At 46.6% G+C, this 12,119-nt stretch overlaps 1 protein-coding gene and 1 pseudogene across 16 annotated transcripts in view; one reads left to right on the top strand and one right to left on the bottom strand.

Annotated features, from left to right (window-relative positions):
• SYTL3 (synaptotagmin like 3) overlaps window positions 1-12,119 on the top strand; it is a 130,574-nt gene that overhangs the window by 71,609 nt on the left and 46,846 nt on the right. For 13 of the 16 annotated variants that reach the window (XM_077999601.1, XM_077999609.1, XM_077999600.1 and 10 more), the window contains one exon: window positions 3,911-4,045. In XM_077999601.1, the coding sequence (XP_077855727.1) occupies window positions 3,911-4,045 (135 nt within the window). The remainder of the gene's footprint in view (window positions 1-3,910; window positions 4,046-12,119) is intronic. The other 3 variants (XM_077999604.1, XM_077999602.1, XM_077999603.1) reach the window with 1 other exon arrangement.
• On the bottom strand, window positions 4,139-5,328 carry LOC100425447 (archaemetzincin-2 pseudogene; annotated as a pseudogene).

A 12,119-nucleotide genomic window follows, 5' to 3' on the forward strand; every position in this document is an offset into this window, starting at 1 on the left:
CAGAGTCTCATTCTGTTGCCCAGGCTGGAGTGCAATGGCACAGTCTTGGCTCACTGCAACCTCTTCCTCCCCAGTTCATGATTCTCCTGCCTCAGCCTCTTGAGTGGATGGGATTACAGGCATGCACCACCACACCCGGCTAATTTTTGGATTTTTAGTAGAAATGGGGTTTCGCTGTGTTGCCTAGGCTAGTCTCAAACTCCTGAGCTCAATTCGATCTGCCTGCCGTAGCCTCCCAAAGTGCTGGGATTACAGGTGTGAGCCACCGCACGTGGCCCTGGAGTACATCTTTAAATAGAACATTCATCAGACTGCAGTTACACATGCCTTAGCTGGGGAGCTCACCAAAATTCCTCTCGTTTTCATCAGAGCATGTTGGAGCATCTTGTCAACGTTAATTATAGAACACGGTGCCCCTGCTTTGGAAGTGGGGGATGTTGGTGTCCACCTTGCAAGTGGCTACATTGAGGCACAGAAGTAGTGGATAACTTTTTTTTTTTTTTAGAGACAAGGTCTGTCTTTGTCACCCGGGCTGGAGTGTAGTGGTGCGAACACGGCTCATTGCAGCCTCAACCTCCTGGGCTCAGGTGATCCTCCCATCTCAGCACCCCCAAGTAGCTGGGACTAGAAGGGTGCACCATTCCACCCAGCTGATTTTTGTATTTTTTCTGGAGATAGGGTTTTACCATGTTGCCCAGACTGGTCTTGAACTCCTGGGCTCAAGGGATCCTCCTGCCTTAAAATCACGCAGTGACCTGGAGATGTTAACTGAGAAAACAGCTCAGCATCTTTTTCACACCGCTTCTCTGACTGTTAAGTTTGAACCACATATTCTGCAAACACCCCTTCAAAAATGCTCACTTAAGCATCTGGGCCAGGATTCTTCAATAAGTGAATTCTTGCCTCTCCTCTCTTGTGCGTTCCACTGGGATTTTATTGTATGTGTTATGAATGTACAGTATTGACCTATATTAGCCATAAAAACATGCACCTGTTAAACAGGAAGAATGCCTAAAAACCGTCAGCAGGGGCTATCTCTGGAGGGGGGAACTGAGGACAGAGGTGGAGGAAGAAGATTTCCTTTCTTTCTTTCTTTTTTTTTTTTTTTTTTGAGATAGAGTCTCACTCTGTCACCCAGGCTGGCAGTGGAGTAAGTGATCTCGGCTCACTGCAACCTCCTTCTCCCAGGTTCAAGCCATTTTCCTGTCTCAGCCTCCTAAGTAGCTAGGACTACAGGCATGTGCCACCACGCCCAGCTAATTTTTGTATTTTTAGTAGAGACAGGGTTTCACCATGTTGGCCAGGCTGGTCTTGAACTTCTAACCTCAGGTGATCTGCCCCCCTCAGCCCCTCAAAGTGCTGGGATTACAGGCATGAGCCGCTGTGCCTGGCCAGCTATTCCTTTTTAACAGCTACTTTTTTTCTTCCTTTTTTTTTTTTAGACGGAGTCTTGCTCTGTTGCCCAGGCTAGAGTGTGGTGGCGCGATCTCGGCTCACTGCAACCTCCGCCTCCCAGGTTCAAGTGATTCTCCTGCCTCAGCCTCCTGAGTAGCTGGGACTACGGGCATGTGCCACCACGCCTGGCTAATTTTTGTATTTTTGGTAGAGGCAGGGTTTCACTTTGTTAGCCAGGATGGTCTCGATCTCCTGACCTCGTGATCCACCTGCCTTAGCCTCCCAAAGTGCTGGGATTACAGGTATGAGCCACTGTGCCCGGCCTAACAGCTACTTTTTAGGGCTTTTAGTTCATGCTGCCAAGTTGCCCTCCACTGAGGTTGACTCAGTTTACCTGACCACTGACAGGACAGTGACCTGTTTTCCAGCACTCTTGCCAACACTCAACTTTGTACCTTTTTTTTTCCTCAAAATGTTTATTATAGTAAAATACACATAAGACTTACCATCTATGCCGTTTTAAGTGTATAGTTCATGGCATTGAAAACATTCCTAATGTTCTGCACCCATCACCACCATCCATCTCTAGGACTCTCTTCATCTAGTAAAACTCAACTTTATAATTTTTAACATTCCCATCACCACCATCCATCTCCAGGACTGTTTTCATCTAGTAAAACTCAACTTTATAACTTTTAACATTTGCCAATATAATGGGCAGTTATTTAAAATGTGCCTTTCTTTAACTGCAGGTAAGCTTTTTCTCCTACTTTTTCCCCTGTTTGGCACACCTTCATTCTTGAACCCCTCTCATTGGATCTGCTGGCTCTTCCAGCCTCTGGCTCCTTTGCTGTGGCTTTGGTGGACACTTCTGTCACACCGTTAGTGTCCCCTCAGACAACATCGCACATCCCCTGTGTTCGTGATCTGTGTCCACGTGTCTGCAGGTCTAGGATGTGCTTTCTGTTTAACCATCACCAGCTGCTCCAGGGGGAAGGCCTTCCCTCTCAGGCTTACCCCAACCAGCCTCAGCACCCTCTCGGATAATTGCAGCCCCACTGAAGACCATCCTAGAGGCTTGCATGCTGAAGATACTCTCCCTGGCCTCTTTGCCATTGACCTGGCTGGTGCTTCCATTTGAATGGTGTCTCTGTCTTCCTACTAGCTAGTGAGCCCTTGGAGGATGGACGTTTCATCTTCTCCTCTTTCTCCTCTCTTCCTCCTCTTCTACCAGCCCCCAGAATTTCGCGTGGTGGCGCAAATATAGTGTTGCCTAACAAATAAATGTCTGTAGGAATTACGTTGGCATTCTGGGGATGCAGAACATCAATAATGCGGAGGTAATCTTTTCTTTCGTTTGTTCTGTCGTATTCTCACTTAGTTTTTTCTTCCTGAAAATTATGACTATGTGGCAACGGTTATATTTCTGAGTTCTGCTCCAACCCAGCACCAAAAACTAAAGTCTCCACTTGGAAAGTTGGTATTTTCAGCCATTAAGAGGTTTTCCCACCTTGCCCGTTGTGTTTATTGCGCTCTACGGGCACTGTCCGATGGAACTTTCTGCAGGGATGGGAATGATCTTTATGTGAGCTGTCCAAACAATGACCATGGCTGCATGTGGCCACTGAGCATTTGAAATGGGTTGAGTGCAACTGAGAAGTTAATTTTGTTTGATTTCAACTAATTTGAGTAGCCATGTGTGGCTAGTGACTACCATATTGGAAAACACAGCTGTTTACATCACAGAAGTGTCAGCTTGGCTGTGCGCGGTGGCTCATGCCTGGAATCCCAGCACTCTGGGAGGCTGAGGCAGGTGGATCACTTGAGGTCAGGAGTTACAGGTCAGCCTGACCAACATGGTGAAACCGCATCCCTACTAAAAATACAAAAATTAGCCAGTGTGGTGGCACATGCCTGTAGTTCCAGCTACTTGGGAGGTTGAGGCAGGAGAATTGCTGGAACCCGAGAGATGGAGGCTGCAGTGAGCCAAGATTGTGCCACTGCTCTCCAGCCTCCAGCCTGGGTGACAGAGCAAGACTCCATCTCAAAAAAAGAAAGAAAAAATAAAGAAGGGTCAACAATTAGCAAAGTATTTTTAGAAAATTGAGAGACGTATTTTGATTGTTCCCTTTTTATAAGCATCTTAGAGCTAAAACTCTGCTTATCAGGCCAGTTATTATATAACAAGTGATTAAATGCCAGGACCATTTATTAAGGCTAAAATTTGGACTTCTTTAAGACTTTTACTAATCCATGAGTGATCTACCCATTACTGTTCATGACTATCCCAAAGCTGGATGTTGTCTGTCTCTGGGCCCTGTGTGCGTGCGTGTGCGTGCGTGTGCATATGTGTGTGTGCGTGCACACGCATATACCAAATGCAAATGTGTCCTCCTACTCAGAAGTTTGCGTATTAGTAATATCAAGTAATAGATGCTTGCTGAAGTCACCACATTGGAACAAAACCAAACAGGGATGGAGACTATAATATTAATTTTTGTTTTTCCTTCTCCAGAAGGTCAGTGCACCAGATATTCTGAAATCTCTCAATCAAGAGGATCCCAAATGTTCTACTAACCCTATTTTGAAGCAACAGAATCTCTCATCCAGTCCGGCGCCCAGTGCCATATTCTCTGGAGGTTTTAGACATGTGAGTCTCATTCCAGTGCTCTTTTTTGTTTGTTTGTTTGTTTGAAAGCATAATGTACAAGTATTTATTTCAATTACTCCTATTTGAAGGTCCTTATTTTTGGAGAACGGCAAGGCATTTTATTATCCATCCTTGCATTCCTTATAAGGCTTCCACAGGTTTTAGTCAAGTCGCATTATCCTCAGGCCTGTTGTTTTGGAGTTACTCCAGGTGTGTCAGCAGATTCATTATCAATCCACTCCACCAGTGCTCTGTAGCCTTCTACAGCGCTGAAGTCAGTAGCGCTCTGCAACTCACGTAAACAGACAGGGCAAGAGGGCGCCGGTCAGCTTCCTCCAGGTGGTTGGGGCCTTGTGTTAGGCGTGGAAGCTACCAACAGTGTCACTTTCCACGTGTGTCCAGTCTCATGGGTTAAAATCTTACGGGCTCAATGTACGGAAACACTAGTTCTTTCCAGAATGTAATAGTTACCAAAAATTGAATAGTCAGTTGAAAATGTTTTCTGGCACTTCCTCCCTTTGCCTTCATAGCACAAGCTTTAAAAATCACTGCCATACTTAGCAAAGCTGAATATCCCTACACCATCTGTCAAAGAGAGCTGTCCAAAGACAAAGTTTCAGGTGTCTCCTGGGTAAAGATCAGTCATTGTTATTGACACAGGCATTTTCAGGTTTCTTCTTTTTTAAGAACTTCACCATGTCCCCTGCATGAACTTGCAGGCTTTGTTTGTGAGTTATCATTGACTCTAAAGGAACACCTCATTGCAGAAACAGGAACCAGTTCTAGGAGTTTTGCTGTCAAGCCATAGAAATATCCCTCACAGTAAGCCTTGAGCCATTTAATAGATTCTTCACTGATAATTCTGCTGTTTCCTAGAGATCCAGTGGACTGAATATAAATACTGCATTTGTCTGGAGAGAGTATCTTTCTGTAAGGGCCACTGAAGAACTGTTCAAAGTCTTGGGGAGCCTCTGGATGGGAAGGGTTCTAATATGATTGGGAATGCAAAGTAATGGGTCCAAAGAGATCAGTGGCTGGCTGGAAGTCTTCGTTCATACAGCACTGTTTTCCCCAGCATCTAATTTCCCATACTGTGACACAAGGCCTGGGTTACTTGAGATGAGAGCTGTTTTCAGTGTTTGTTCAGAGTGCCGTACTGGTTGCATAATGACAGATCTCTTCTGTTAACATCGTGTTCCTAGGTTGAACTTTCTTTCTTTCTTTTTTTTTTTTTTTCTGAGACAGAGTCCCGCTCTGTCGCCTAGGCTGCAGTGCAGTAGCACGATCTCAGCTCACTGCAAGCTCCGCCCCCTGGATTCACGCCATTCTCCTGCCTCAGCCTCCCGAGTAGCTGGGACTACAGGCGCGCGCCACCACGCCTGGCTAATTTTTTTTTTTTTTTTTTTTTTGAGACGGAGTCTCGCTGTGCCACCCAGGCTGGAGTGCAGTGGCCGGATCTCAGCTCACTGCAAGCTCCGCCTCCTGGGTTTACGCCATTCTCCTGCCTCAGCCTCCCGAGTAGCTGGGACTACAGGCGCCCGCCACCTCGCCCGGCTAGTTTTTTTGTATTTTTAGTAGAGACAGGGTTTCACTGTGTTAGCCAGGATGGTCTCGATCTCCTGACCTCGTGATCCGCCCGTCTTGGCCTCCCAAAGTGCTGGGATTACAGGCTTGAGCCACCGCGCCCGGCCCCGGCTAATTTTTTTGTATTTTGAGTAGAGACGGGGTTTCACCGTATTAGCCAGTATGGTCTCAATCTGCTGACCTCATGATCCACCCGCCTTGGCCTCCCAAACTGCTGGGATTACAGGCGTGAGCCACTGTGCCCGGCTGAACTTTCTTTTTTTTTTTTTTTTTTTTTTTTTTTGAGACGGAGTCTTGCTCTGTAGCCCGGGCTGGAGTGCAGTGGCCGGATCTCAGCTCACTGCAAGCTCCGCCTCCCGGGTTCACGCCATTCTCCTGCCTCAGCCTCCCGAGTAGCTGGGACTACAGGCGCCCGCCACCTCGCCCGGCTAGTTTTTTGTATTTTTAGTAGAGACGGGGTTTCACCGTGTTAGCCAGGATGGTCTCGATCTCCTGACCTCGTGATCCGCCCGTCTCGGCCTCCCAAAGTGCTGGGATTACAGGCTTGAGCCACCGCGCCCGGCTGAACTTTCTTTATTTTAATTTTCTTTCTTTCTTTATTTTTTGAGATGGAGTCTTGCTCTGTTGCACAGGCCAGAGTGCAGGCTGGTGCCATCTCAGCTCACTGCAGCCTCCGCCTCCCAGTTCAAGCAATTCTCTTGCCTGTCTCCCGAGTAGCTGGGATTACAGGTGCCCACCATCACGTCTGGCTAATTTTTGTATTTTTAGTAGAGACGAGTTTCCCCATGTTGGCCAGGCTGGTCTCGAACTCTTGACCTCAACTGATCTGCCTGCCTTGACATCCCGAAGTGCTGGGATTACAGGCATGAGCCACCGCACCTGGCCTAGAACTTTCATTCTTCCTTTTAAATGGGTCAAACAGGTGTTCAGCCATGAGGCTTTATTAGGAAGAAGGCATCCTTCTGAGGTTTTTACCTTACAAGGATGGACATAGCAGGGCCTGGCTGGAAAAGTATTGTGGAAGGAATCTTCACCCACCAGGCCTTGAGGCCACCCACCCACCTCCCATGGCTGTTCTGATGTGTGCACCTCATCCAAGTACTTTTTTTTTTTTTTTTTTGAGATGAAGTCTCCCTCTGTCGCCCAGGCTGGAGTGCAGTGGTGCGATCTCAATTCACCGCAACCTCCGCCTCCCAGGTTCAGGCAATTCTTCTGCCTCAGCCTCCCCAGTAGCTGGGATTACAGGCATGAGCCACTGTCCCCAGCCCCAAGTACTCTTGATATGTGCGGCATGGTAATGACATCAGTAGACAAGGGGAAGGATGAGCTGCCACCCTTGTGAGAGAAACTGGAATGTCACAATAGAACTTGGAAGTGATATTTTACTTAGGCTGGGATTTAGGGAAACCCTTACTATACTTTGAGAGTGGTTTTCTTTTCTACATCTTACTGTAAACATTTTCATACATATAGAGAGTAATAATAAATATTGGTGTCTTTTGATTTTGTGTGTTTTTAATTTTGGTGAAGTCTGATTTGGCAGCACGTTCTTTTACGGTTAAGTCTGTGTCTTATCCATCCACCAGTCATGAAGATATTCTCCCATGTTGTCATCTAGAAGTTTAGAAAAGTTTAGTTTTTATGTTCAGGCCGGTACTTCAGCTCATTATCATTTTTGTGTGTGGGTGAATGGTGTAAGGTAGGGATTGGGGCTCATTTTTTTCCATGTGGATGTTTGGTTAATCTAGTACCATTTGTTTAAAAAAAAAAAAAAAGGGGGGGGGCTATTATATCCCCCAGTGACTTTGGCATCTTGGCTGGAAATCAAATAACCACATAAGTGTGGCTCTCCTTATGGACTGTCTGTTCTGTTCCAGTGATCTCCTCGTCTATCCTTATGCCAAGACCACACTATCCTGAGTACTGTATCTTTGTAGTAAGTCTTGAAGTTGGGTATTATAAGTCTTCCAATTTGGTTCTTCTTTTTCAAGATTGCTTTGTGATGTCTTAAATGTATTCTCTGTGTTTAGGTAGGCATTTTAATTCATTCGTTCATTCATTTGTTTATTAAAAAACATTGAGGCCGGGCGTGGTGGCTCACGCCTGTAGTCCCAGCATTTTGGGAACCTGAGGCGGGTGGATCACGAGGTCAGGAGATTGAGACCATCCTGGCTAACATGGTGAAACCTCATCTTTACTAAAAAAAAAACATAAAAAATTAGCTGGGCATGGTGGCAGGCGCCTGTAGTCCCAGATACTCGGGAGGCTGAGGCAAGTGAATGGCGTGAACCCAGGAGGTGGGGCTTGCAGTGAACCAAGATTGTGCCACCGCACTCCAGCCTGGGCGATGGAGTGAGACTCCATCTCAAAAAACAAACAAACAAACAAACAAAAAACAGTGAGTGTTAACTTTTTGCCTAGAATTGTGATGCATGGTGTAATAGATGGATTCTTGGATGAGGGGCCATGGTGCTTCAATTAACAGTTGTGTTAGTCCATCCATGTTGCTATAGCAAACACAGACTGGGTAATTTATAAACAATAGAAATTTATTTTTCTTGGTCCTAGACACTGGGAAGTTCAAGATATCAAGGCATGGGCAGGACTGATGTCTGGTGGTCTGTGGCTCACAGATGGCTCCGTTTAAGTGTCTTCCTCACATGGTGAAAAGGATGAAAGGGAAAGAGGGTCCAGTGCTGTGTGCAGCCTCTTTTATAAAGGCCTGAATCCCATTCACTAGAGCCCTGTCCTCATGGCTGAATCAGCTCCCAGAGGCCCCACTTCTTCATACTATCACATTGGCGATTACATTTCAACATGTGAACACTTGGATCTTTCAAGTTGCCAGCTTAGCCCCTTTCCAAGTGTACTTTACTTTGATTTGTAAAACAAAAATTAAAATGTTTCAACATGTGAATTTTGGAGGGGACATAAACATTCAAATCATAGCAACAGTCATGGTTCTTTCACATCTTATATGACCTTAGACAATTGCAGAAACCCTCTCAACATTGGAATCCTCATCAGGGAAATGGGCATTTGAGTTCTTTATTTTTTTAAGGAGTCTCGCTTTGTCGCCCAGGCTGGAGTGCAGGGGTGTGATCTTGGCTCACTGCAGCCTCCACCTCCGGGGTTCAAGAGATTCTTGTGCCTCAGCCTCCCAAGTAGCTGGGATTACAGTGCCACCATGACCGGCTAATTTTTGTATTTTTAGTAGAGATGTGGTTTCACCATGTTGACCAGGCTGGACTCGAACTCCTGACCTCAGGTGCTCTGCTCATCTTGGTCTCCCGAAGTGCTGGGATTAAAGACATGAGCCACTGCGCCCAGCCCTTCTTTTTTTTTTTTTTTTTTTAAGACAGAGTCTTGCTTTGTCACCCATGCTGGAGGACAGTGATGCAATCATGGCTCACTGCAACCTTGACCTCCCAGGTCCAAGTGATCCTCCTTCCTCAGCCTCCCAAGTAGCTGGGACCACAGGCATGCCCCACCACGCCTGGCTAATTTATTTGTTTTTTTGTAGAGTTGAGGTCTTGGCTTAAGCAATCCTCCCATCTTGGCCTCCCAAAGTGCTGGGATTACAGGCATGAGCCACCATGCCCGGTGGAGGGTTTTTTTTTTTTTGCTTCACTGCATTGCTTAGAAAATAAAAGAATGTGTGAATTCCATGGTGCAGCGCAGTGTTAAGAGCTCAGCCTCTAGAAACCAACTTCTTGGTGCAGGTTCCAGCTCTGTTAGTGGCAAGGAGTGTGATGCAGAGCAAGTCCTTAATAATCCATGCCTCTGGGTGGCTGTGTTCTTATGGAAAATGGTGTTTGGCTCAGATAATTTTGCACTGCTCTCCTCATCTACCGAAACGTCCAGTGGGTCACTCAAAAGTTGTGGCAGGAGCGGGCCAGGCCACGCACTGAAGGGCAGCTGGAGATTCTGACTGTATCCACTACATGCTAGCAGCCCCCAACCTATGCCTTCGCCTGCTCCTATGGGAGGTTCTGTCCCCATCAAAACCACTGTTCTATACCCTCACTCAAAATATGGGGCTCAGTAATCCCATATCACCTGGGAGCTTGTCAGAAATGTCAACTCTTGGACCCTCCCACAGACCTACTGAGTCGGAATGTGTAAGTTAACAGAGTCCAGGAGATTCGTATGCACAGTCAAGTTTGAGAAGCACTAATTGAGGCCTGGCCATGTCAAAGCTTGAGTAAAAGCAGTAACTTGTTAAGGAATCTTGAACAGGTTAGGGCTGTGCTGTCCAATTTAGTAGCCATTAGTCACATGCAGCTACAGAGCACTTGAAATGTGGCTATTCCAAATTGAGATATTCTGTGAGTGTGAAATATATGCTGGATTTTGAAGACTTCGATATAAAAAAATGAAAAATATCTAATTAATAATGTGCATATAGATACATGTTGACATGGCAGTATTTGGAATATATAGGGTTAATAAAATAGATTTCTCTTTTTAAATGTGGCTGCCAGATAATTTTATTTTATTTATTTATTTATTTTTGAAATGGAGTCTTGCTCTGTTGCCCAGGCTGGAGTGCATTGGCGTAATCTCGGCTCACTGCAACCTTGCCTCCCGGGCTCAAGTGATTCTCCTGCCTCAGCCTCCCGAGTAGCTGGGACTATGGGCATGTGCCACCACACCCAGCTAATTTTTGTATTTTTAGTAGAGATGAGGTTTCACCATGTTGGCCAGGCTGGTCTCGAACTGACCTCAAGTGATTCGCCTGCCTCAGCCTCCCAAAGTGCTGGGATTATAGGCTTGAGCCACCATGCCCGGCCCCAGAGAATTTTTAAGTTGCAGATTTGGCTAACATTATATTTCTATTGCACGGCCTTGATCTTGATATTATTGTTGTGCATTAAGTAGCACCAGACTAGGTCTTATTCCGGAGTTCTTTGGAACAGTATCCAAAATGTCCCGTGCCTCTGCCTCTGTACCCTTTCCTGGGAAGAAGGTTCATATTTTCATCCAGTTCTCAAACAGGTCTGTGAGTCCACATTGGTTCAGAGCCAGGATCAGGCTCTGAGGCACAAAAACTTCCTCTCATGGGATGCTCCTGACTTCCTTGTGAGTGCAGCCACCTGTCCTGGGTCACACAGCTGGTGGTACCAGAGCCTGGACCCATGTTTCTGATTGCTGACGCCCTTTGTCTGGGTCGCAGTCACAAAGTGCCATAGACTGGGTGGCTTATAAACAACAGAAATGCATGTCTCACTGCTCTGGAGGCTGGGAAGTTCACGACCAAGGCACTGGCAGAATCCGTGTCCGATGGGGGCCCACTTTCCAGTTTACAGATAGCACCTCCTCACTGTGTCCTCCCTTGGGCGCATTTTATAAGGGCACTAATGCAGTTCATGAGGACCCCAGCCTCATGGCCTCATCACCTCCCAAGGCACCACCTCCTAATATCATTGCCCTGGGGGTGGGGATTTCAACATGAATTTTGGGAGGACACAGGCATTCAGGCCACAGTGGCCCTGATCCTCTGCTTCTTGGATGCCCTTTTCATTTGAGAAACCAAAGCTGTGAGAAGTCTGCAGCGGTTTCTGAGAGCACAGACCCTCTGCAATTGTGCTGGAGGATGCTTCAGCACCTTTCTTCATGCCACGGTGGGGTTTATATTTGAGAAAGGCATCTTTCTGAACTACTGGCCTGAGTCAAGCCTTCCCCAAGGGCAAGGTGGGTGAAGGCGGCTGCAGACCCTTGTCTCCGGGGACTGAACCCCAACATGGGTATGAGATGTGAGCTCAGAGGGGCCTCTGGGAGGCTTTTCCAAGACCTGTCTGAAGGTTTGTCCCTACCCTAGGTGACAGAGGACCCCAAGGGATCCAGCCAATTTGAACCTCTACAAGGCTGATGGGGGTTAGGACATTGTAGAAAGTAAAACTTTTTTTTTCTTTTGAAACGGAGTCTCTCTCTGTCACCCAGGCCGGAGTGCAGTGGCGCAGTCTCTGCTCACTGCAAGCTCCACCTCCTGGGTTCATGCCATTCTCCTGCCTCAGCCTCCCAAGTAGCTGGGACTATAGGCGCCCACCACCATACCTGGCTAATTTTTTGTATTTTTAGTAGAGACGGGGTTTCACTGTGTAGCCAGGATGGTCTTGATCTCCTGACCTTGTGATCCGCCCACCTTGGCCTCCCACAGTGCTGGGATTACAGGGGTGAGCCACCGCACCTGGCCAACGTTTTCTTTTTTAAGTTTCCTTTTTTGTTAAAGGATAATAATTGTTAAAAATAATTTCTTTTAAAGACTAACTTTCTTCAAGCCTCCTTGCTTTGTGCTAATAACTCTTTGTTAAGCCCTATCCTATGTAGCTGTTAGATATAAAGGAATAAGTACATTGTGTGTCCTTGTACTTTAACGAAGGTAGGCTCACAGGCACATACAGCTCACAGCCTATGCCCCTTCCTTTTTTTTTTTTTTGAGACGGAGTCTCGCTCTGTCACCCAGGCTGGAGTGCAGTGGCCGGATTTC

Source organism: Macaca mulatta, chromosome 4 (genome assembly GCF_049350105.2).
Source record: "Macaca mulatta isolate MMU2019108-1 chromosome 4, T2T-MMU8v2.0, whole genome shotgun sequence".
Lineage (NCBI taxonomy): Eukaryota > Metazoa > Chordata > Mammalia > Primates > Cercopithecidae > Macaca > Macaca mulatta.